The following is a 26,167-nucleotide window of genomic DNA, read 5'->3' as shown; positions in this document are numbered from 1 at the left end:
CTCCCGATTTGGCAAATTTATATATGGCTACGTTTGAATCCCGGGGATTGAACACCTATTCCAACCAGAAACATGTTATTATGTGGAAATGATACATAGATGATATATTCATTTATGGAGAGGTACTCAATCTTATTTTGATGAATTCTTGTCTTGGCTGAATTCCCTCAATCAACATCTAAAATTCACTGCAGATTTTCAATCTAAGCAATTTCTCTTTTAGATATCATGAAACATGAGAGTCAATTTACTACTTCTTTGTAACGTAAACCAGTAACATCTACTACACTTTTACATTTCAGCAGCACCCATCCTCTGGCTTTGAAAAAGAGTCTACCCATCAGTCAATTTTTCCATCTAAGGAGATTGTTCCTTTAGTGAATTAGCAGTATCATGACCTGATGATAGACTCGTGTATCGCTCAACTGACGATGGACCTCTGCTTTATATTGGCAACGCTCCATCAGTACAATCTTACTACTTTTATCAGCTGGTTTGATGACCAAATTGATATTAGAGCGTAATTCCTGAATCACATTCCGTTCAGCATTAGTTAGATTAAAAAAAAGTGTCAGATGTAAATATCCTGGATCACCAGTTGATGGAATGCCTTTATGGCTGAATCTTCAGGACCTGGTGGTAACCATTTAGAAGGATTTTTCTTGTGACAAAGAGTAAGAGGAAAGATTCAAAATCAGAGATTCCTAGCTGTCTGTGATCGTGTCTGTCGTGACAACCCTGTTGTATCTTTGTGGCGTTGTGGTTGTAATCTCCCCTGATCCTGGTATATCCTAAATGGATGTCTGCTGCCTCTGTTATGCGAGCACATCTTTCATTGGAGTGTATGCACACACTACATTCTCTGATCTCGTGATTCCAACTGATTGACTTTGGAATAATAAGCGTCATCACACGTTTGTTACGTTGGTTTGACGTTTATAAATCATCTCTGACTCCAGTCATTCAAGGCCTTCGGTTCCAGTATTCTGCCATGAAGTTAAAGGAGACGAGTTAGTCTATTTGTGACAAGGTACCATGGGTTTTCTCAAGATTAAGATAAGTATTTGTATTCACTTTGCAGTTATAAATATACTAACTGAACATTTATATTGTTTACAGGTAACAGTCTCTGGTTACAATTAGCCCCTGAGGAAGCGTTTCTGGCCAGGTTTCCGACCCAACCTAGCTCCTGCAACAACGAGATCACCTTGCGCGAGTCCTGGAGGCTCTCTTCCAGACTCTTAGCCTGAATCAGCCAGTCATTCAAGTACGGGTATACTAAGATTCCATCTTTTCTCAACTCCACTGCCGCCGCCGCCACCACCACCACCACCACCACCACCATAACCTTGGAAAAATTTCAGGGTGTGGTGGCTAAAACAAAAGGAAGTGCTTGAAACTGATGACGCCCCAAAATCATGAAACCCAGAAATCGCTGAAGCTCTAGCCGGATGGGAATATGCAGGTATGCTTCAGAGAGGTTCAGAGATGTGAGGAACCGCCCTGACTGTATTTATTTATTTTACAGTTTTTATATACCAATGTTCAATGGGATATCACATCGGTTTACAATAAACAGAGAACTACGCTAAATTAGCGCTTGAACGGGAACATGAAAAGATCAACAACAAAATGTAATACTAAATAGGCTGTAAATAAATACAATAATGAAATGTAATACAAAATAGGCTATATATATATATATATATATATATATATATACACACACACACACATACACACACAGTTTACAAGATATTTTCTGGAACCACCACCGCTATTTACCAAAGCCAACCCTCTGGCTGAAGTGCGGACCAAATCACAGCCCACATCTGCCAAAAAGGCAACTGTTGTTTCCATCACTGCTCTGGAATTCACACCAGATTCATCAGTCTCCTGAGAGAACAGTAAACAAGAGCAAGCCACCAGGGAACAACAGGAAGCTATCTGCAAATTCATTGCCATTGCTTCAAAGGCCTGGTTAAGGATGGCCTCAATTCTCCCTATCCTGTGCATCCTTCAAGGCCACTACCCCTTCTACAGGAACAGTTGTCCACTTGGTAACAGTACACACAAGCACATCCACCTTCGGAAAATGTAATTGCTCTTTCGCAACTGGATGCAGGGGTTACAGTCCTTCCAAGACTCATCTCCCTTTAAAATTAGTTTCCGGGGAGCCCCATTCAAGATCAATTATCAATCATTCATCAACACTCCCCACTCGACTTACAAGTCCCTTTCCAAAAGTATAACTCCTCCAGACCAACCAGAGACGCACTCAGAGGATCCCTCCAAGTACCCCCAGCCAAAACTACTAAACACATCACTCTAAGAGATCGGGCCTTCTCAACAGCCGGCCCCCTTTTATGGAACTCCATCCCACCAGACCTCAGACAAGAACCCAGCCTCCCAATCTTCAGGAAAAGACTTAAGACCTGGCTGTTCAAAAAAGCATTCCCGGACACTGATTAACCCCTGCAGCCTGTTGAACTACCTCCCATTGTAAAAATGTTAATTTAATGTAAATATCTCTATCTAATGTTATCCTCTCCCTTTCTTCTCTACTCCCAGTTCTAGTACCTTGTTATTTGTAACTGCTTCCTCCTCACTAATAGGTTACTCATTTGTTCTTTGTACACCCCTGTTCTATGTAAACCGGCATGATGTGATTGTATCATGAATGCCGGTATATAAAAATTTTAAATAAATAAATAAAATAAAATTAATTAATTCATGAATGGCCTCCAAAATACGGAAAACACATGAGGCTTTATACAAGGAAATCAAAATGGGATTTTTCTTTGGTTCAGACATGGATTCAGCCCCAGGTACTCCCAGCTTCTTCAACGTCTGGGAAATCAGAGCCGGTAACTCATCTCTATAAAAGAACCGCAACATAGTTTTCTCATCCTTCAGGGAGAAAGGATCGGTCTCATCATCCATACCATCTGGGTCCCTATCGGGAAGACTGGCTCCAGACATATTCTGACGTTTACCCACAGCACCAGGCATGCGAGATTTCACCACCTGCAACCTAACAAGATTGGCCAGAGCTGAGGATTGCACCTGAAAGAAAGAAGACAGTCCTTCAAAAAGTTCTACCCAAGAAAAGGCAGAGGGATCCATGCCAAAACCAGGGGGAACTTGTCCTGTGTCACTGAACTATCTTACCTCGCTGATGAACCAGTTAGGGGAGCTCCAAAATCAGGTGACTCTTCTGGCAACACTTTTTCCATTCCCGCACCAGGCTGGGAAGACCTGGGCTTAGTAAAATCAGATGGAGGTAATTCTCCCTGAGCCTCCAAACAGTGCAGATAGAAGTTAGAGGGAATGCCAGGTTGAAATGCCGTAATAGGACAAGCAACACATCGGGCAAGGTGCTTACATTTCTTCGCTATGGGCGCCATCAGCCTGTCAATATGCCCTAATAGGCATCTGACAATAGTGTACCCAAAATATTAGGCTCAACACTGTACCTAGATAAGTGCCCAAACTGAGCTCCTCCTGGACGTTCAGAAAGTGTGCGCAAAAAAATAAGTGGGCACCCTGGTAGGCACACCAAACTAGGCGCCCAACTAGGCATACAACCAGGCTCACTATGGGCCACACAGTTGGGCGCACAAGCACTACCTGACGGAAACCAAAGCGGGCAGTCTTCGGTACACAAAAATGCACACAAACGCCGCCGCAGCCTACCACAAGGCGAACCAGAAGAGCCTGAGAGCGGGGCCTAGCCGCAAGGGCTGCTAAATCCACCAGGTTGTCCCCATCCCCTGAACTCCACCGGAAGCGGGAACGACTGTTGATCATGCACCGAGCACGAAGACAAGGAGGGGGAAGGAATCCCTACTCAACTCCCCTTCTCTATTATTATTTTTTTTTTTTTTAATTACCCTTTACCTGAACTTAACCTGTCCTGGCTAAGTACAAGGTCAGTCTCTGGCTGTGGGGGGAGAGGGCATATCCTTTCAGTGCCACGCTTGGCTTCCTGCACCCGCTTGCCTTTCAGCTAGTTTTTTTTTTATATAGCTAAGTCCATGCCAGTTGAAAAAAAAAGCTACTGGACCACGGCACGCAACTGAGGGACCACGGAAATCACCTCAGCAATTCTCAACTGAGGGAGGGTTCATATGGTATCATTACAGGAGAGCAGGGCGAATAATCCTCCTCAAGCACGTCCACCATCTGCTGGAGACAGAGAATACTGGCAGGCTGTCACTGCAGGGGTATATGTACCATGATGTCAGCTTTGCTCAGTCTCCATCTGCTGGTAGAAGTGCATACGGTTTGGATTCACCTGTCTGAATGCTAAGAAATTCCAACTTTAATAAATTTGGATTTGTATTTTTTAGATTGCAGAATGTGAAAAATGAGTAAGGGTGAAAAGACATTCAAATTCAGATGGGGTGACTGGTGGTCAGCAATCTTCAGAGAACACCTATTACATGTAAGCAACTTTATTTTCTCCGAAGAACAGCAGATTATCCATGACACTTGTGATACTTCCTTGCTAAGGGCTGTCTTCAAATAAAAGGGGAAATAATGACGATGACATAAATCCAGCAATAAGCAGTAAACTTGTTTTTGTTGGACTAGAACTCCCTTTCTTTATTCTTCCCCTAAATTAAAAACAATGGACCCTAGGAGGATTCTAAAGACCCTCAAAAAGATCCTGAAGAACAGATTGCCCAGCAAAGCCTGCAGTCATGTCAGGAGTCCTTATCTAGGCAGTACTGGCACATGAATGTGCAACCGTCCAATCTTTTCTATAGAAATAGACCTGAAATGGGCCACCAACATAGTCATTGCCCTGACATTATATGTATTGACATATCCTTTTAAGGTCAAACCTACTGCATAAGTGGGCACAAGTGAAGGATATGCAATGTTATCTAATAAAATAAAGATCTTTATGATATTGCAATCCCAGGCTTACTGGAGCAAAAAGGAAACAAAAAGGTAGGTGAATTTTCTTAGATTTTAAGTCCACTCCAGATAGAAGGTGAGAGTCGTTTGCAATCCAGGGTGTGTAAAGTTTGTTGACCTTTGTTGGCAGATAGCATTGGGAAAAACTTTGAAACCTTAGGAAGAAACTCAGGATGCAGGTGTAGCACCACTTTTTTAAGATGAAATTTAGTAAACGTTGAGATAGGTTACTAGAGCCAGGATCTCACAGACCACCAACATATGACCTTCCAGGGCAGATACTTTAAACTGGCTCAAAAGGGGCGTTCATCATGTGTGAAAACCATATTCAGGTTGCATGACATGCAGATGACTTGATGGGAGGCTTCAAATGATGCAAGTCCTGCATAAAATTAAAAACTAAAGGTTGTATAAAATACGGTCTTCCTTCTACTTGATGACTGTGCCAGTTGCATTGAAGTGTATCCTAACAGATTTTGTTTTAAGTCCAGACTATCAGATTTGTGGAAAGTAGTTAAGCAGTTTTTGTGAGGGGCAGGAAAAGGGGACTAGTAACTTAATATCACACCAGATCACAAACATCCTCCAATTTGAAGACCTCAGGATTATGTTACTTTATTATATATTGACTGTAAAACTTGATTATATTATATTTATTTCACATTGTACAAGATATTTACTGTTTTTGCACTTCTAATATTATGTTTATGTTTTACTTATTATATTTGTATTTTATTTATTGCAGTAATCTGCCCTAAGCTAATTATTGGAAAGGCAGATTAAAATATAAGTATAGATAGATAAAATAAATATAATTTTCTAATGGATTCCTTCCTAGAAGGCAGAAGTACTTCGGACACTGTATCATAGAGATGATAAGAATACATTATTTCTCTCATCTCTAAGCTATGAGGGCGAGGGAGTGGTTCTGCTTTATCAGGGTTGAAAAATTTTCAACCTGATGTTTCCTGAGGGATAAATCCCAAAGAACTGGAAACCAAAACTGTCTTGACCAGAAGGTCATTATGAGAATCAAAGTTCCCTAGACTCTTCTGAGTTTTACTATGGTTTCTGCCACCAGAGAAATTAGTAAATCAATAAAAATATAAGAAATGCCATTCTGGGTCAGACCAAAAGGTCAATCAAGCTCAGCATCTCGTCTCCAATATTGGCTGAACCAGGTCACAAGTACCTGGCATAGATCAAATCCTTCTTGCTCATAACCAGGGATAAGCAATGGCTTTTCCAAGTCTACATGGTTAATAATGGTTTATGGACTTTTCTGCCAGGAACTTGTCCACCACATCCTCTGGCAACACACATACAGAAGTCCCTTACCCCAATGAAGAGAGAAGGTATCTGGTGTTAGTTTGCTTTCTGATCTCCTTTTGGAGCAGGATACTCAAGAGTGTTATTAGTCTATTAAGCAATTTCAAGTACAGAGTCTTCCTTATCTGAAATGGCAGGCCTCATGTCAAAAGTTAGCTATTGCACCAAAGGAAACCTATTGTGCTTGGTGATTTTCCTATGCACACAGAAGGATTAATACATGGTTAATTAAATGATTTTTTGGAGATATAAAAGAGGGCTTGGTATTGTTTAACTGATTAATGTACATACCCATATGGTTACATACTCACTCAACCTGATTACGACTGGGCAAGTTAGTAGTACAACCAATACTATGGACATATCATTTCTTGATTAGAGTTAATTTAATCACTAGTTTCAATGAATTTAATAATCCAGAAGGCTCATAGTAAGAGCAAACTTAATTGTCCCCACTTTTTGGACTTGTTAAAAAAAATACAGAGCAGCTAATGGAGCACTAGAATTGGAAGTTACAATTATTCATGGATGTAATAGAAAAGAAAGGGCGTGTACACACATCAAGAAAACAGCGACCAGTGGACCAGAAAGAAATTTTAGGTCCATGCATACTCAAAAGAGTCACCCACATGTATGATGGATGATCCGTTTGTCTTCAGAAAAACCTGAAGTACCCACTGGTAGTGCTTTAGTTAATATTCACATTATCCCAAGAATTATTGCAAATCAAGCACATTATTTGCTAAATAGAGGATGCAGTGGCACTGGATGACTCAGTACATTGGCATAAAGATCCTAGCAGTACATTGGCATAAAGATCCTAGCAGCAAAAGTCATTACTAGGCACATGCAAACTCTTTTGGAAGGGATTAGTAAACTAGGGTCCTGTGTACAAAAGGTTTTCTCCCACTGTCTATGGGAAAAATGCTTACAGATATAAATTGCCAAATCTGTAGTAAGTCTATGAGCTTTGATAAACTGATTTGTGAACCCTTTATGAAGAAACAGGGCAGTGGTTAGCAGGCTCAGCAGGATACCCAGCAGATCTAACCAAAACCTGCTGTGCATTGTACCTCAGCAGATTTCTCAGACATTCGTTGCTAAAAACTCAGATTTTTTTTCTACCTTGAATCTGAAAAAATCCTCTAAAATTTTCAAAATAAACTAAACTATTTTAAACATTTCTAGTCATTTCTATCAAAAAAAGCCATTAGGCAGCCTATGCGAAATGACTGAGTTATCCCCTCCATTGGACAGAGGTCCACATCACCATGAAAAATACATCATAACTGGCACTCTTGTCTTTTCAGTATTCTCTGGCAAGTCCATCACACTTTTCTTACTTCCTATTATTTTCACAATTGCAATTAATGCACAAAGCTTTGACATGCAGCAGTACATAAAGATAAAAGATATTCAAAAAATAAACAGATTCCTATCAATTAAGATTTTATAATTTTAGGTAGCCTCTTTTGAATGCAAACTAGCAATTTAAATTTATTATATTCTGCCTTTTGCAGCTGGTCAGTTGCTTCAAAGCAGATTACAGTGTAGTAGATTAGGCCAAATGTAAGGGGGAGGGGGTACTATATTACAAGGTTGCTTCAATATGAGGAAGATTGGCCTAGTGCTGAGAACCAGGGAAGCCAGGGTTCAAATCTTGTTTCTTCCACTGACACTCCTTGTGACTTTGGGCAAGTCATTTTATTTCCCATTACCTCAGGTTCCCACTTAGACTGTGAGCTTTTTGGGGCAGGGACTTATCGTACTTGAATACTTATCACCATTATAGAGTACTGCATATGTCTAGTAGTAGTACAAAAATAAAAAGTAGTATCAGATTACAGTGTAGCAGGTTAAGTCAAACATTAGGGTGACAGTACAGTGAAGTATATTAGAAGTAGAGAATTATATTAGAGAATATAAGTCAGTCATAGCAGGGAACCTCATGTCCTAGCATGTTTTTGCAGAGTGTCAACCTGTTGATTTCATGTGTATTTTAATTGTGTTTTATTTGTAATCAATTATGGATGTTTTATTGTGCTCCACCGAGATTATAAAATTGAACGCATTATAAATAGTGTAAAATAAATAAATTACAGTGTAGTAGATTAGATCCAGCATTACAGTGAGGTAGATTGGGTTAATAGTTTGGGGCATTAAAGGAATTGCATTACAAAGCGAATAGGGAGGCATCACATTACAGGCAGATTTGCATGCAGCAAAGAGTATAGGTACAAAGTTTTTATTTAGGTCTGGAGTCTCTCTGCTTCCTGGTTTTTGAGTTTTACAGTTTCTATGTGATTAGCCAATGTCAATCAGAAGGGTAAGCTATGAAGGGCATAAGCATGTTTTAAGAACATAAGAAATTGCCATACTGGGTCAAACCAAGGGTCCATCAAGCCCAGCATCCTGTTTCCAAAAGTGGCCAAACCAGGCTACAAGAACCTGGCAAGTACCCAAACACCAAGAAGATCCCATGCTATTGATGCCAGTAGTAGCAGAGGCCATACCCAAAGTCAACTTGATTAATAGCAGTTAATTTACTTCTCCTCCAAGAACTTATCCAAATCTTTTTAAACCCAGCTACACTAACTGTACTAATCACATCCTCTGGCAACAAATTCCAGAGCTTAATTGTGCTTTGAGTGAAATCTGAATAATCATTGTGGGGTTCAAAAGAGGACTGGACAAGTTCCTGAAGGAAAAGTCCATCAACAGTTATTGCCAATCTAGACTTGGGAAAGTCAGTGCTTATCCTGGAGTGATATATAAGAAATAGATCAACTATTGGGAATCTGCTGGGTGCTTGTGACCTGCACTAGCCACTGTCAGAGTGAAGATTCTGGGCTCGATGGACCTTGGTCTCACTCAGCATGGCACTTATGCTCTTATATTGGTAAGAAGGAAGTGCATTCTGTAAATGTGATGCTGCACCTCTGAATGCTCTTGAGCTAATATTTTTTGTTGGATTGATTTAAGGAACAGAACAGCTAGCTGTTGTTGACTTGAGCAAATGTTTTACAATGGTATTGTAATTAGAGAGTTTAACACACAGTTATCAGCAAATCATATTTGAAATGATTCCAAGCACCTGTGAGGGATAATTTAAAAAAAAATTACCTTCATGCGATTCTGTTTAATTCCTTCTACAATCTGTTCCATCTGCCGTAAGAACTGCTCTCTAGCTCCAGAAGACGCCATTGCTCTATAGGAAAAATAGGTAAAGATGGGCCCAAATATGGTACAAATTTTCAGTAATGTGCTTAACTACAAAGTTACAAGCATAAATAGAAACATGCACAAATAGCCTGATTTTCAAACATCAGATATGCGCATAAACTGACTGGAGAAGGCACTATATCCTATAAGCAGTGAAGGATCAATAGTTGCCAGCTGGGATATATTCAGGGCCCTCAGTCTCCTGCGATTACCCAGCTGTGGAAAGGGCCACTTAACTGGCCCCTCCCTTCACAATTAAGCACTTGCTGCATAACTGCCACAGGAAACCGGAAGTTGGATTGAGCAACAGTATCTTTCCACACATCTCTCTCTTTCTGCATCGGCTGATCATTGCAGTAATCTAAAAATGTCTGCAGCAACTTCTTTTTCACTTCCTTTTCCCTTGCAGTCCAACCAAATGTTGCGCTTTTAAGCATGTGATGCAAAGTATCAATGTGACATGCAGACTGTGGGCTGTAGGGGAAGAAGAGATGGCCTGAGGCACTTCTGCAACTATTTTTAGATTACTATACCAAGTCGTCAGCTATAGGGATTTCAGTAGCCAGAGCAGCAACAGGTAGACAATCATGGTGATGGCTGTAAACCGTGAAGAATGGAGAAAACCCCACAGATTCACTAACATGATTGTTGAGAGCATATTCAGCCCAAGGAAGTAAGCTAGCTCAATCATTCTGATGATTAGAAACAAAGCATCCAAGGAACTTCTCAAGCTCTTGGTTGATCTTCTCTGTAAGGCCATTAGTATGGGGACAGTATCCTGACGAAAACTGCAAATTGATACCCAGATCTTTACATAAGGCCATCTACAATCTGGCAATGAATTGAAGACCTCAATCCATGTAAATGGACCACCTCCCTAATGATATAGAGAACATAAAAGGGCATCAAATGAGTGAACAAAAAGTGTCAAATACAAGAACAAATCACTCTATTTCAAGCAAATGGGTATCAATTGTGTTATATCATAAGATGTGTTTGATTATGACCATTATAATTTTGCCCATGGATTGCACACATTCAGCGTGTCTTATGTCTTTTACCAGCAGCATATAATTATAATCATAGGTCTTTCTTATGTTCAAGAGAACATTTTCTTGCACATATTTTGTACAAAATAAGTTTGTATGGAGGAATATTGCATCTTTCTCTTTCCTTCAAAAGTTTTTATAGCCTTTATGCATGTATATTACTAGAAAGTCACTTATCTGAAAAGAAGCTGTGCTGTTTCACAGAGCAAACCTATTAAATCAACAATGCAATGAGCAGTCGGTGCTGGCAAGTCCCTGACACTGACTCAGGGTTTGGAAATGAACTATTTCTGCTTCAGGGGTAAGGTTGGTTGTTTAGAAGAAACTAAGCTACACTGTCAAGCGGAAAAGTCCTTTCTCATAAACAAATATTAATCAAAAGTAGTTTTGTACAATCTTCATTCAAATTGAAATTTAAAATGTTACCGAACAGGTATCCAAGTGTTTATATCAGCAGCATTCCAACTCTTTTGCTACCATGCCCTTGAAGCAGAAATCTGAAATACTGAGTCAGTATCAGGGACTTACCAGCACCTACTGCATCATTGAGTTAATAGGATTGCTCTATAAAACAACACAGCTTCTTTTTAGATAAGTGATTTTCTATTAATATATATGCATAAAGACTATACATACCATTGAAGACAATATTCCTCCATACAAGCAATTTTATTTGCATACAAAAAATGTACAAAAAAATTATTTTCTCTTGAACAGTACCTGAATGTAATCCGCTTTGATGTGCTGAAAAAAGTGCGAAAAGCGTAATATAAAAATCTAAATAAATAAAAATAAATGATTATAATTATATGCTGCTGGTAAAAGACATAAGACATGTTGTATGTGTGCACTCTGCAGCCAAAATTATGATAGGTAATAATCAAACATCTTATGATATAATAAAATTGATACCCATTTGCCTAAAATAATTGAGTGATTGTGCTTCTTTTACTATCTCCCTAATGAACACAACGGCCAGTTGAGGGGCCAAAGGCAGCTTAGAGATGGGAATGAAGTGTGCCATTCAAGAAAACTGGTCTGTTACCACTAAGATGGCAGTATAATCACTGGAAATTGGAAGGTCCATGATGAAATCTGCCAGAGAGGTGAGTCATACAGAAGGCATCAGGAGCAGGTGCAATTCAGCTTAAGGGACCTTGGTTCTAGTACATACTAGAAAGGGCAATTCATAAGTCTTACAATTCTTGCACAAGAAAAGCTACCAAAAATCCCTGGAAATTAGTTCAAAATTGTTCTTAATTACTGGATATAAAGAGAGTTTGGAATCATGCCGCCATTTGAAAGCATTTGGGTGGCAAGAGTCTGGAATAAAATTACGCCCGGTGGGAACTCCTACAGAAGATTCCTCGACCGAAAATTCCAGATTTATTTTCTCCAACATATCACTCTAAACTGTGTTTGCGACAATCCTGGAGGCTGGTATAATGGAGCCTTTATTATAAGGTTCAGGAGTCTCCTCAGAGGAAAACTGTCATGACATTGTGTCACCTTAACATTCTTTGAGCCAGGATAATAGGAGATAAAGAACTGAAAATGAGCAAAGACATGTCCTACCGTGCTTGCTAGGAGTTCAAACTTTTTGCGGCCTCAATATAAAGTAAATTTTTATGATCCGTAAGGATTGTAATTGGAAAGGTGGCTCCTTCCAGCAAGTATTTCTATTCTTCCAAAGCCACTTAATGGCTAGAAATTTTCAGTTTCCAACATCTTAGTTGCGTTCTGCAGGAGAGAACTTTTGGGAAGGGTAGAGCTGAGAATCCAGAACAGGATTCTGAGACAAAACTGCACTTACACCAAACTTGGACTCATCTACTTCTAAGATGAAAGGCTTGGTTGGATCAGGGTGATAACAGGATTACAGCTGATAGAAAAAGCTGCTTGAGTTCTTTGAAGATCTGCGGAGCTTGGAGATTCCAAAAATTCTTTGGCGTGCCTTTATGTGTAAGGTCAGTAAGTGGAATCACTACCTTGGAGAAGTTTGAAATGAAATGCTGATATTAGTTAGCAAAGCTCAGAAAACATTGCAGTACCTCAAGACTCAACGGTATCGGCTAATTAAGTATCACAATTATCTTATCTGGGTCCATCTCAAATCCTCGAGCCAAGAATACATATCTCAAGAGGTGGACTTGATTCTGTTCAAACACACACTTCTGAAACTTAGTGAAAAGCTGTGTTGATGAAGCCAAAAAAGGACCTCCATTATATATTGCCTATTGGTTGCCAGGCCTGGGGGGAAAGGTCAAGATGTTGTCTAGGTAGACCACAACAAACTAAGACAGTAACTTTTAAACCTGTGCGTGGGCACACATTGGCCCGAGCCCGTGGCCATTTTATAACATACGCACGTATATGTACGCATGTTATAAAATAGCCTGCCCATGCGCACAATTTCAAGTGGACGCGCGCCTATACGCACAAATGCCACCTCTACTGCATAAGTGGGGAGATTTAAGAGACACATGCACTAACACCATTACCAGTTTTCCCAGTTTACCCAGGTAAGGGATAGGACTTCCAAACCCCCCCTATTTTAATAGCCTCCCTTCTCCCCTGTTAGCCCCAACCATTAAAATCCCGATCTGTCTAGTTATTTTTTTTTTATAACTTACATGTCATCCATAGCAAAAGTAAAGTTATGCGGCATGGATCCAGTGCACGCCTGTGCTCCTAAGTATTTATGTGCTAATTTGAAGTTGAAATCCAGGAATGCCCACACCCCACCTCTTTTTTGGAACTTTTCATTTGTGCGCACAGCGGGAGATCTGCATGTACTCGGTCGGTTTTTAAAATCTGATCGGCGCGTGCAGGCCTGACTTGTGCACATATCTCCCGATTTTGGGGTGTCTGTCTTTTAAAATTCACCTTTAAGAGAGGAGGTCTTGAAAAACATCATTGCCAAAAGCTTGGAATACGGCAAGAGCATTAAAAAGTCCAAAGGGCATGATCGTATACTTGTGGTATCCATCCCTGCTATTGAAGGCAGTTTTCAATACCAAGGATGGGCACTACAAGTCAGATCTGAATAAGTTTATAGGCCCTCCCCCCAAAGTCCAATTTTGTAAAAATCTGGGAGTCCTGAAGTCTAACAAAGAGTACAGAGATTAGCAGTAGGGGATAATGTTCCTTAACTATGACATTATTAAGGCCCTGGTACTCAATATAGGGACTAAGGGATCCATCCTCCTCCTTTTGTATGAATTAGAATCCTGCATCAGCAAGGCACTTTGACAGTCAAATGAAGCCTTGAGTCAGATTTTCTTGAATATATTTGGACATGACCTTTTCTCAGCCTGACAAGAGTTATGTCTGGCATTGTGGTGGCATGGTTCCAGGAAGCAGTTCAATGGGAACAATCTTGTTCCTGATGCCTTGGGAACATCTCCATTAGCTTTTTGTTAAAAAAATATCTAAAAAAGCATGGTACTGTATTGGCAGTCACGGGAGCATTTCCACTACAAAAGCCACAAAAGTGAAAGCTATAGAACCCGGGTCTACAGCTTCCCCAAGATGAGAAGACGACGATCCAGAGACAATCTGTTCTAAAATGTCAAACTATGAGTGGGTTATGTAACTGAAGCCTTGGTAATCTCACAAGAATCATACAGGAAAATGATTCGAAGACCCAGAATGAAATGGTTTCAGAGTGCCACATTCCCACTAGAAGATTCAGGTCCACTGTGACTTATTACACCTTGCCTTTATTCAAGGGCCACCATCAATGGTGACAACAGACTCAGAGATCGATGCAGGATTGGGTCAGACAGGAAGTCCATGTAGGCAGACAAAATCCACACTTATGAAATTGCAAGGGGCAAGTGTCTCCACCAAACCCAATGGCCACTGAGACTAAAGCTGAGAGATTCTGGACCACATGATTAAAAGACACCTCAACAAGATCCAAAGGAAGAGGCCAGTGATATATGTTCTGAGAGGCCAGTGATTTATGTTGACCAGACCTGCATTTGTTTTCATGGACAATTTCTGACCAAGTGTCCCAGGCCAACACAATAGAGGCAAAGCCCCAGCCGCTTCCTACAATTTCTCTCCGTTTGGAACAGTAAAGTGCTAATATGGCCCAATTATATAGACTCCTTGAGTGATAAAACAGGGTTGGCCCATGGGACTGTGTGTGGCAGAAGGCTTATGGTGAAAGGCTGGCGCTCTTATCATTCACAAATAAGGACATCCAGGCATAGACACAGAGGATCAAGGTATCCGGTTCTCAAGAAAGCTCCTGGCTGGTCAGCTCATCCAATCCACTAATCCATTCCAGAAGGTCACAACAAGGGCCTCTTTATTCCAGCCTGTCTCTGCCACAACTATGCAGAACTCCACAGCATACTGCCCAATGGTACAGATCCCTTGTTTCGTGTGAAGGGAGGTAAAAGCTGAAATCAAGCAGACTACATCCTTAAAAATGTGTCTAACGGCATGACAAAAGTATCAGTCTGAAATGAAGGATCTTGTTTGTCCAGAATGGCGAGGCCCAGGCCAGATTCTCTTCAGTCAGTAGTGATATCATGTACATCACTTTTGATTTATGGACAGTAAACAGAAGGTCTGCAGGGTAAAGACTTAAGCAGACACTCAACTGCAAGGTGTGTAGGAGCACAAGGCATGTGCTGTGACTATGATACAGATACCCCAGGGAGGAGGATTTGAAGAAGCAAATTAACTTGTGCCTGCAGACTTACCCCCCAGGGATGCTACCCAAACAGCCGGTTTGATGAGGTCCATATTCACCAGAGCTTGATGGTTGTCATCCGTGGGTTGCCCCGGAAATGAATGGCCTAATGTCTGGAGTGGTGAATCTAGATCGATGACAGTGAAAGCAGGAAACCTGGATGTTTTCTGCCTTTGCCGATCACTTTCTTCTCAGGCTTAGCCTTCAGGTGCTGATGTGGCATGAGAAATGGGATTAGCCCCTGATAAGGCAAAGAGTATGAAGCTTGGTAATCAGAGCGAGGAACTGAAGTACACCAGGAATCCAGGAAGGAGAACAGGCAGGAATGCTGAAGGTAGAATCCAGAGATGAAGAAGTCTTCTGGATAGAGGAAGAGAGCTAGAGTACAAGGACCAGAAAGTAGGACCAAGCTCTGGCAACTGACTGATGAGACTACCTCAGTATAAATACAAATCTCTACAGGCAACAAGAATACTGCCGGGGTGGGGGAGCAAAGGGCACTGGGATGGAAGGACTGGATAAATAGTCCAAGCAGCTCACAGTGCCACCCACAAGCTGGAGGTGAATTCAGCCACAGATCCTTATATTTCTTTTAGCACATATGTTTTACACAGAAAACATGGTTTAAGTATATAAATCATGGTTTTATGCATGCTAAGCATTTTCTGTGTGTACATTTTTGGGATAGTGTGCTTTTTTTTTTTTTTAAACTCCTGATGCATTAGTGTACCATTAGCTTCCTGCATCAGGAGTTAAAACATTTCTTAGTCTGTGCATTAAACTGTGCACTGAATTTCAGTGCAAATTTTTTAACACTCAGCTTTATTACTTCGACTCCTGAGTAGACTAACATAACACGAAGAGCTGATTCACTGAGGCTTTTCTCCTATCCTATGTCTACAGGAAAAAAAACACCCAGTGAATCAGACTCTACTTTTATTTGAAGAAACTGTTCATCAGTTAAGAGGCTGATCAATGGTGAAGAGTATGTTTAACCATGGTGAAGAGAAAAAGGTATCTATGATTCCAATAAATCAAAATTCATTTGGAAAGAAGTCAATTGACATACTGCTAAACCCCATTACTAAACAAAAAGACAGGATAGATTTAAGCAGCAAAAAAAAAAAAAAAAAAAAAAGTGCTTTTCAACACATTACACAAGTCCAGATTAGATTTATAGATGGATTTCTCAGATGTTTTATTCTCAAATTCAGTTTAAAGTTGCTATTCACAGGACCTACTTTACTTCATCCTGTGAACAGCAACTATAAACTGAGTATGAGAATAAAATGTATTTTTTTTTTTTGCTATTTACTGGTGTCTCTTCACTCACCCTGATTTTGTTTGGCTAAGTAGATTTAAGCAATAAAGAGAGCACAAGTGGTCTTAATGGTTAAAATAATGAACCGAAAGCTAGGAAATCTGGGTTTAAATCTTTCTTCTCCCACTGACACTCCTTGTAAACTAACTGTTATTGCCTCTTAGATCGAAAGCTCATTATTATAAACGGACCCCGTCTAACATCTTTAGTTATGACAACCATTTATACGTGCAGACCAAGGGAATTCCTATGGGGTCCCCGATGGCGCCCAGTGTTGCATGCTTGTACGTGTCTCATTTTGAACAATGCTATATATATTCCTCTAGATAGTTTCAACACATCATTAGTTGGAAGAGATATCTCGATGACATTTTTTATATGGCAAGGTTCAGAAACGGAGTCGAACCAATTTTTGCATATGTTAAATACGAGTGATGTCAATTTAAAATTTACTGTATCTAAGGACATCCAGACAGTAATTTTTTTAGACACTCAGGTGTTTATTCACCAAAAGAAATTGGTCACTACTGTATATAGGAAGATGATGGATAAAAACACACTTCTACATTATAACAGCTTCCATCCGAAAAGATTAAAGGATAATATTCCTGTAGGGCAATTTTTGCGCTATAGACGTTTATGCAGCTCTACCCTTGGATTTCAAGATTCAAGCCCAAAAGTTAAATAGCAGATTTTTGGCTCGCGGTTATTCGAGATCTTGTATAAAAAAAAGCTTACAAGAGAGCATTATATGCTAACAGAGAGAATCTTTTTTTTCCAAATAATAAAGACGTGCCATCTAGAGTAATCTGTACTATACCTCATTCCACAAAGGTTTTTGTATAAAAAATACTATATTAAAATATTGGCATATACTTTCACCTTTGAAGATTTTTAATCAATCTCCTATTTTTGCCATTAAGAAACGAGTCTCTACGTGATAGATTAAAGGGATGTAGAATTGTAGATGCAGAGGACAATCAAATCCGTGGACAGGTCTCCTGTCGGTCATGTTCGGTTTGCCGACATGTCCTGCAATGTACAAAATTCCAGCCTCCTAATATCAATTATACATACTCATTGCCAGAGCGGTTCACTTGTGATAGCAGTGGCATTATATATATATTATAAAATGCCCTTGTGAATTGGTTTACGTTGGTCAAACATGCAGATCAATTAGAGCTCGTATTATAGAACACCGTAGTCGAGTCAAGGCTTTAAAAGAACATGCTCCCTTGGTAGATCATTGGATTGATTTTAAACATTCTTGGGAGGACATTAAGTTCTTTGTTATAAAGAAAGTGCATTTAAAGAATGGTGGGGATTTATCTGCAGTGTTGCGTAAAGTTGAACAACGTTTTATTTTCAATTGGTCTACTTCTGCTCCTAAGGGACTCAATGGTCCGGTTGAATGGAGTGCATTCATATAATGGTTTACCTTCTGTGGATAGGCAGCAGGTCATTTGACGTACTCTCCTTTAACTTCCGAATATGTCTCATGCGATTTCATATTTCACATTATTTTGCTTGATTGATTCATTGACCAGAGGAAACCCCCGGTGTGGGGTTGCGTGTATATATTGCAAGGTATCAGGATACACGTCATTATGCTCCTTTCTATTGATGGGATGACGTCAGTTCCGGGTAGGTGTAAGGTGTAACGGTTGGAAGACGGCGTTGTTAAGCGTATAAGGTGTAAAATTGTCTTACCGTGGGGTATGCTTATGTGTTACAGATGACGAATTTACATCCAGAATTTGGTACTAAATATATATGGATGTAGTGAATTAACTGCCTCCTTCTGAATATGTTGTTTTTCCATGTGATGTTGGGTGATACAGATGATAACCTGGAATTTTGGTCAGTACTGATATTGACATTTCAAAATCGTTTTTGATGGAGTAGATTTAATCCTTGGTGTTTTGTTGTAAGTTGCTTTATGCACTAATGTGTCCATTCTTTTAGAGATATATACTGGACGCGTTGTGATATGACGATTGAATGGTGAATTCACCCTCTGTGTGACATCTGGATCCGGTGAAGAAATTCATTGTAGAAATCTAATTGATACATTTAGCAATATCCGGTGGGTTGTAGTATGTGTAAAGCCGTTTTGTTCCGATAGTTGGTGCATTTCTGTTAAATGCAGTACGTGTCCTTTAAATAAGCTTCATACATTCATTATAACCTTTTTTATTTAGAAACATTTTATGAATACGAAGATTTACTGAATGACTGGTGAAGTCATAGTGCTGAGAGGAATTGCATGATCAACGTTATTTCTTCGGAATTTCTTCTCTCTTTTCAAGATACTTTCGATGAACTTAGTACGTTGAGTCCATCCCTGAGGAAGCCCTCCAGAAGAAGGGGGTGAAACAAAGATCTTTGTAGGATTTATGGACTGATATGATTATCTTTTCATGCTTTATGAATTAGTGATTGATATTGTTTAAAATACTTTTGAGATTACAAATAAGTAAAATATGTGCTTTTATGTGTAATGTGTGTGTGTGTGTGTGTGAGGGGGTATGTGTGTGTTAGAGAGATTTTAAGTGTTAGGTGTCTAATATGTGTCAACAAATAAAAAAAACACTAGAGAGATTTTAAGTGTTAGATAGGTGTCTAATATGTGTGTACATAAATAAATGCAAAAAAAAGTATTGTAAACCGTTTCTTCTTCATGTGTATACTTAAGAAATAACAAACTGAGCAGAATTTGATAATGTGTGTATATGTCCACTTTTTGGTTTACATGATCTAAAAAAATTCCCCTAAACCAGACTTCTATTGTACTATATATCAAGAAATGAAATCATACTTTTTTTTTTTTTTTAATTCTTCTTCAGACAAGAAGCTTAAGTTTTTATACTGGCAGTTGTTAAACTGCTGTGATAAAATCAACACAGTTTTTCTCTCGGTTTCTACAAAGATTTGAGGGTGTGGATTAGTTGAAAAGATGAGAAGTGATAGGCTTGAGATGATGAATCAGCTGAATGAGGTTGGGATTTCATATAATGCAATGGGCTGAAGGGCTGGGTCTGTTTTGGAAGGAAAGCAGAATTGCTTACTTGTAAGATGTGTTCTCTGAGGACAGCAGGATATTATCAACTTCCGTTCTGGGCTCCATCTGATGATGTCACCCATGTGGGAGGACTACCATCTTGCTTGTCCTCTGAGAATGATCTCGTTGGGTAAGCAGACATTAAGCTTTAAATGCCAGTTAAATTTGTGATAGAATAACATACCAGTCTGGTCAATGATGGACTGCAACATTCCTTTTGAAGGATAAAGCATCATCAACAAAAATCAGTGTACTGTTATCTACTAACATAATAATGGTATTTTAAAGAACTTCCAAGGAAATTTTTACCAAAAATTCTATGTAACAGTATTAAAACATTAACTTTTATAGTTAATTTATTCATAAGAATTTTTGTATATCATTGACTTATTTTATTAATAACATACAATTTATTTTTACTTAAAAACATTTATAGACTGCTTAGGCAAGGTATTGATAGGCTGAGGAACAAACAGGTCTAAGATAATATGAACTAACAATTTGTATCATAAATGTCAATTAGTATACTTATTTTTGTTAGTTTTTTAATTTTGTTGTGAACTGCCACGAATGAACACAGAATGATGGTATACAAATAAATATACAATCCTGCGGAGTGCAGTTTGCTCCCTTCTTATATTTGGATACAAATAAATAAACACATACATTCATAAAATTTGTTGAACAGTACAAAACAAACAAATACATTGCATGGACTGATATTCCAAAAATTATTATATAAAAACAAGAAATAAAATGGGAATAAAATTAACATAACAAAAGTAGGAATAAAATTAAACTTAACATAATAAAATAATGGAAGATAAAATTATGTTTATGTGTACTAAATCTCCAACTGGTCAAATGCTTCTAACCATGCACCTTTTATTGGGGAAACCATAAGCGGATTGGCTTGTGATGTCCGCAGTTTACACTGTGAATTGTAATCTTTTAACAGGGAACAAATCCACGCATAGTCAATGTTATCTATGAATTTGTGGACAATTGTTGCAATTTTATATTTAAGTCTTGATTCAATGGATAACCAATGCAGACTGTACAGAGAGGAGTAATATGTTCCCACCTGTTGGTATTGCTAAGAATTCTTGCAGTGGAGTTCTGTACAATCTGAAGTGGTCAAAGTGTCAAATAAGGCAAACAAAGATTAAGTGCATTAAAGTAATTCAGGCAGTCAATCACCAATGCCTTAAATTCAGAAGCAGTTACTTACTGTTGAAAGTTGTCATGAATTGAATTCAGCAAGTTAACCTGGTAAAGACAAAAGAATATCAAAATAACCAAGCAGAAGTATGACAGAAAATGAATGGTTGTCCTGTTAGCTCTTCCTCAACTGTTTATAACATAAAACAGCTTTCATTAGTTTAAGAGCACGTGTACAGAAAGACAAAATGGCACAGGCTTGGAGGGTGCACTTGCCTTTAATTTATGAAGACTGGATTATAATCCTGCCTTTAAATATTTAAAACAAGTTTCCTGTTCTCAACTTAATTTGTAATAACCATTTGTATATATTCTAACATAACATTTTGAGATGATCATCAGTTTCTGCTGTTGCAGGGAACTAAGACATGCATAGCATAAATAATGTGGGTCAGGATTTAGATGTATTGGTAGATCTCAGAGAAGCTTGTAGGGTTATTCATTTGGGAATTGGGTTGACTGCCCTGAGCCCCATGCTTTGATCTACTGTTCCCTCCTTCCTGCCAACGGGAGGGCAGTGCTTCTTACCTACGTCTGTCTTCTTACCTGCTGGCTTCAGTTTGAACCATCATGCAAGGCACCGTAGTGTTGTGGGACCTGTTGGCCCTGCATAGTTCAGACTGAAGCCAGCAGAGAGGGAGGCAGACAAAGCTAAGAAGCGCTGCCCTCCCGTTGGCAGGAGGGAGGGAACAATGGATCAAAGCATGGGGCTCAGGGCAGTCATCCCAATTCCCATATGAACAACCCTCTGTTTTTGTTCTGTTACTCGCTTTGAGCTCTCTTGTTGAAAAAGCATGAAATAAATTATGGTTATTATGAAATACAATTTAATTAATTTCTAAACTGCCTGTTGGGATTAAACAATCCCTCTGAAGTGGTGTAAAATAGTAAAGCAAATTAAAAAAAAATACATCAAATACAAGCAAGAAAAACACTGGATGAACTGTAGAAAATTTATGGGTACCTCAAAGGTATAGGAAGAATTACTGTGAGTCTGTTCATGTGAAGCTTGGACTGTGAAGTCAGACTGTATGTAAGAAATTACTGTAACAAAATGGAGTACTGTAGTGCCTCTAATCTATATGAAAAATCTTCCAGATATTTCCTTTAAAACTTAATGGCATGCAGAGAATGTATCTTAGTAATCCAAATGTTTATGGAAATCCTGCAGGTATATATGCCAATAAAAATACATTAGAAATATATTGAGTTACAGGGGTTGTAAAACTGTATGTATAGGTCTGCAAAGAACATGAGAAGGGATAGCTTTGGGACATCTGCAAGTTTAGAAGATTCCTGGAAATATATAACTATCACTCTTAGGGTTTTATTGTCTCATTATGTATTATAGAATTATTTTTTTTTTTAGTAGTATTGTATTATGACTTGTATATTTGACGAATTCTTATATGATTGCTTGCTGATGTTATATTTTTTCAAATTGTTCAGATGTGGGATAATATTCAGGAGATGATTCTTGAATTAGGCTTAAGATATTAATAATGAGAGATTTTAGGAGATTTTAATATTCATGATGAAAAAAGAAGTAATTTTAGAGTGTCAGGTTTTATGACATTCTTGCAATATCATAGATTATATTAACTGGTATCAGGACCAACTCATGAAGGGGGCCACACATTAGATCTGCCTATTGGCTCAGAATACTTTTGCGAAAATAATTTTTGCAATGGACAGGTACAGAAGCTGTGGCTTGGTCTGATCATAAGATAATTTTATTTTCCTTTAATGGGCAGTTGAAAAAGTTCAAAGAGCAAGAGAATTTGAAGAAAGATCAATGGAAAAGGAAGAAGATTTATACAGAAGAGTTTAATGCAGATCTAGAAGGTTAGGTATTAGTTGGCCTTAGAAAGGATGTGGAAAATCTAGCATATTACTGGCAGGAAACAAGTGACTTCAGTAATGGATACTCTAGCACCCATGAAATGGTATCCTGCACATATGCAATCTTTTCCATGATTTACAGAAGAAATGAGGAAGTTACATAATGGAACTGCGGCAATTAAAGAGGGAATGGTGGATAATTCATGATAAATATTGATGTGATTGTTGGAGAACAAGGGCTAATTTATATAAGAACCTAATCTTAAAAGAGAAGAAAACTTTTTCTCAAACTTGATAAAATCAGTAGAATTCCCAGTTAAAGAGGTTTTTAAAGCTATGAACTCACTGTTGCCAGGTAGAAAAGCAGTATGATGTGGTAGGGATGCCAGATTGCGCAATTTCTTTTGAAGCTCTTTGATGACAAAACTAGGCAGTTGTTACAAAATATGCCTGTAATGGGGATAGTGAACAGATGGTTAATTTATTGGATGAGGGCCAACTGAAGTAATTTGGGTTAGTAAATGGAGTAGGAATACTGAAAGTATTAGTGCAAATGAATCTATCGGGTAGTCCTAATGATCCTTGCTCCCATTATCTGATCAAACACCTTTCCTATAATAATATGGGATGGGTATCAGAGATGGTGAATGTACCACTGACGGCTGGAAAATTTCCAACTTATTTGAAAACCTCAGTGGTGAGGCCAATTATGAAAAACCGCAGTTGGATACCTCCTTGTTTGTTGACTATAGGTCAGAATTAAGAATGTGGTACAGATTCAGTTAACATCTTATTTGGAAAGGAAGGGTGCATTCTCTGATAGGCAATCAGGCTGGGATATAACACAGAGGGTGTTTTGTTGTCCCTGGCTGATGATCTTCTCCATCAACTAGATCATGGCCATTACTCTTTATTGGTCTTTATCCCCAATGCCGTAGTTCTTCTCCACTGGCGAGAAGCATCGGGAAAAGAATGAACAGGGGTGCAAGATCTTTGCACCCCATGGTTACTTCACCCAGTAAGGGCTCTCCATGAATAGAGGACAAAAGTAATGGAGGCCTCATAGTAGTGGTAGGGATCCGCAAATGTTCCACTAGACGTTTCAAAATGAAATTTCCCCCTGCCCCAGAGTCTACTGAGGGAAGGGTCTGGTATTCCAAAGGCCCGCAGATTAAAGATACTGGGAGAGAGTGGAGGAGAGGGTGCAGTTAGACCTAAGAAGAGTCCTCCCACAGGACTTAGGTCTGCCAGTTTCCCGGGCATATAGGTCATGTTTGTACAGCATGACCAGCTTGTCCACAATACATGCATAGTCCCAACCTCTTTCGAAATTGTGTCTCTTTAGAAGTCAAATGACTGCGGCCCAATTGCATTGGTTCTTCTTCGCCAGAAACAGGCCCTGGGTGTGTAGGCTTGGGTACACACTTGACAAGAGTCTCTCCCTGAAGTGGTCTTCTGGGACTTTTGACGTCTTGAACCTTGTCGTGAATTCGGCGATCAATTTTTGCAGCCAAGTTCATCAGTTCCACTAAGGTCTCAGGCATCTCACGAGTCACCAGTTCATCTATCAACCGGGAGTTCTGGCCTTCAAAAATTAGGGTTTTCAGGCACCTCAGGTCCCAATGTAATTCAGAAGCCAACATCTTGAATTCAATGGCGAAGTCTGGTAAAGATGAACCAAAGTTGATCCTGCTTTCGAGAACCGGGCAGGGTCATCAAAGACCGACTTAAACAGTTCAAGAAACCCGGCAAGATCATTCAGGATAGGGTCATTGTGCTCCCAAGCGGTGAGGCCCAAGCCAGAGCTCTTCTGTCCAGATACGAAAGGATAGAGGTGGTCTTGGCATATGCTGTGGGGAAATGGTTAGGTTGCAGAGAGAAGTGCATGCAACATTGATTAATAAATCCTCTACATTTCCAAACTTCACCCGCGAAGCGTGTCGGAGCAGATAGAGGCACTGTAGACTTGACCGTCACTTCCAGTGGTGTAACTTCTTTACCTGCGGCAGTTGGTGTATTCATCTGTGCATGTAATTGATTAAAGGCAACAGTCAAGTTGTCCAACGAATTCTGTTGTTCGGAGATTCACCGGGCCAGGCCCAGAATGGCCTGTAAAGCGATGAGCTGAGCCGAATCCATGGAGTTAGCAATGTTATCGTTTTGAGGTGTTGAAGTGGATTCTTGGGTACTGCGGTGATGGCCACTCCCACAGGAAGGAGCCCCGTGAGGAACCGCAGTACTAGGCTAGACTCTATAAACGCAGACACAGAGAATTTGTATTTATTATACAGCTGGATGGTACTGCCCGGGTGGGCAGCAGTGAAAGTAACCCAGTAGAAGTAGTCCAGGGATCCTCGGCAGAGAAGACCAGTCTCACGCTTGAGTAGATGAAAGGCAGTGCAGGGTAGCAGAGGCAGAACCCGGATGTAGTCTCCGAGCGCTGAAACTGAGACAGAGAATTAGTACACTGAGTAGTAAGCTGTATTGATGAAGATCCTGGCAGGCAGAAGCAGATCAGATGCAGGCACCAGAGTAGGGAGAGCAGGCCCTCGAGGAGCGAGTACCCGGTTTCCCAGATAGGTTCCTGAAAGAGAGCAGAAGGACCCCCGAGGAGCGGGTACCCAGGTTAGCGGTGAATTACTCCGAAGGGCAGAGAGAGAGCCTTCCAGAGGTAGCTGGAAAGTGGCAGAGCAGCTTAAACCGGAGGCAATCCAATCCTTGTTAACTCAATTTGTTAGCAAATGAAGTGCAGGCTAAATACCAGGATGTGATGATGTCACTTGGAGGGGACGCCCCCGAGGTTCCCGCCATGATGTGGATATAGACGTGGGTGGTGTGCGCTCGCGCACCCTAAGAGGCCCTCAGGAAATCATGGCGAACACTGTCGCAATTGCCGATCTGGGGTCGCCAGAGAGAGCGGCATGAAGACGCGGCAGCAGCCATCTTCCCAAGGCTTGAGGAGAGAGAAGTAAGAAAGGTGAGGCACAAAGGTTGAAGCCGTCTGAGACCGACGGACGCAACACTGATCTGTGACGGATCTGGGAACCAGCACCATAGGAGGGCGGGAAAGCCTTCACGGACATGTGGGAAATAGTGGGAACAATGTCCTACCTCAACTTCATGCACCGAGAATCCAATGATGCCACACTCTAGTAGAGGAGCGACTCCACTGCCCAATCTCATTCCGAGACTTCAGGCTCTTTTCCCTCGGTGCCTTTTATAGTGCCTTCATCTTCCAGGCATGGTACTTCTGTGCCCTTGGAGACATGTGACCACAACTATAGCAGTTGTAATGTCACGATCCAACCCAGACAACGATAACCGATGTGTTGGGTGAAAGTGATACAAGCCTTAAACTTGCTAACTGCAGGCTCCTTGGCCTTGGATTTCTTCATTTCTGTCTTTCTTTCTTTTTTTTTTAAGAACTGAAAATCTCTGTTGAGGGGCTGCCAAGGTAGCAGCAAGAGAAAAAAGATACAATGGGGGCA

General features: G+C 39.9%; 1 protein-coding gene across 2 annotated transcripts in view; it reads right to left on the bottom strand.

The window, feature by feature from the left end:
* Positions 1–26,167, bottom strand: part of CCDC93 (coiled-coil domain containing 93) — a 371,692-nt gene that overhangs the window by 51,166 nt on the left and 294,359 nt on the right. For both annotated transcript variants that reach the window (XM_029605342.1, XM_029605343.1), the window contains 2 exons: positions 20,848–20,885; positions 9,379–9,463 (listed from right to left, as the gene is read on the bottom strand). In XM_029605342.1, the coding sequence (XP_029461202.1) occupies positions 9,379–9,463; positions 20,848–20,885 (123 nt within the window). The remainder of the gene's footprint in view (positions 1–9,378; positions 9,464–20,847; positions 20,886–26,167) is intronic.

The sequence above is a fragment of the Rhinatrema bivittatum genome, chromosome 6 (assembly GCF_901001135.1).
Source record: "Rhinatrema bivittatum chromosome 6, aRhiBiv1.1, whole genome shotgun sequence".
Taxonomy (NCBI): Eukaryota; Metazoa; Chordata; class Amphibia; order Gymnophiona; family Rhinatrematidae; genus Rhinatrema; species Rhinatrema bivittatum.
Note: the sequence above shows the minus strand (reverse complement) of the source record. Positions and strands in the feature narration are given on the sequence as shown.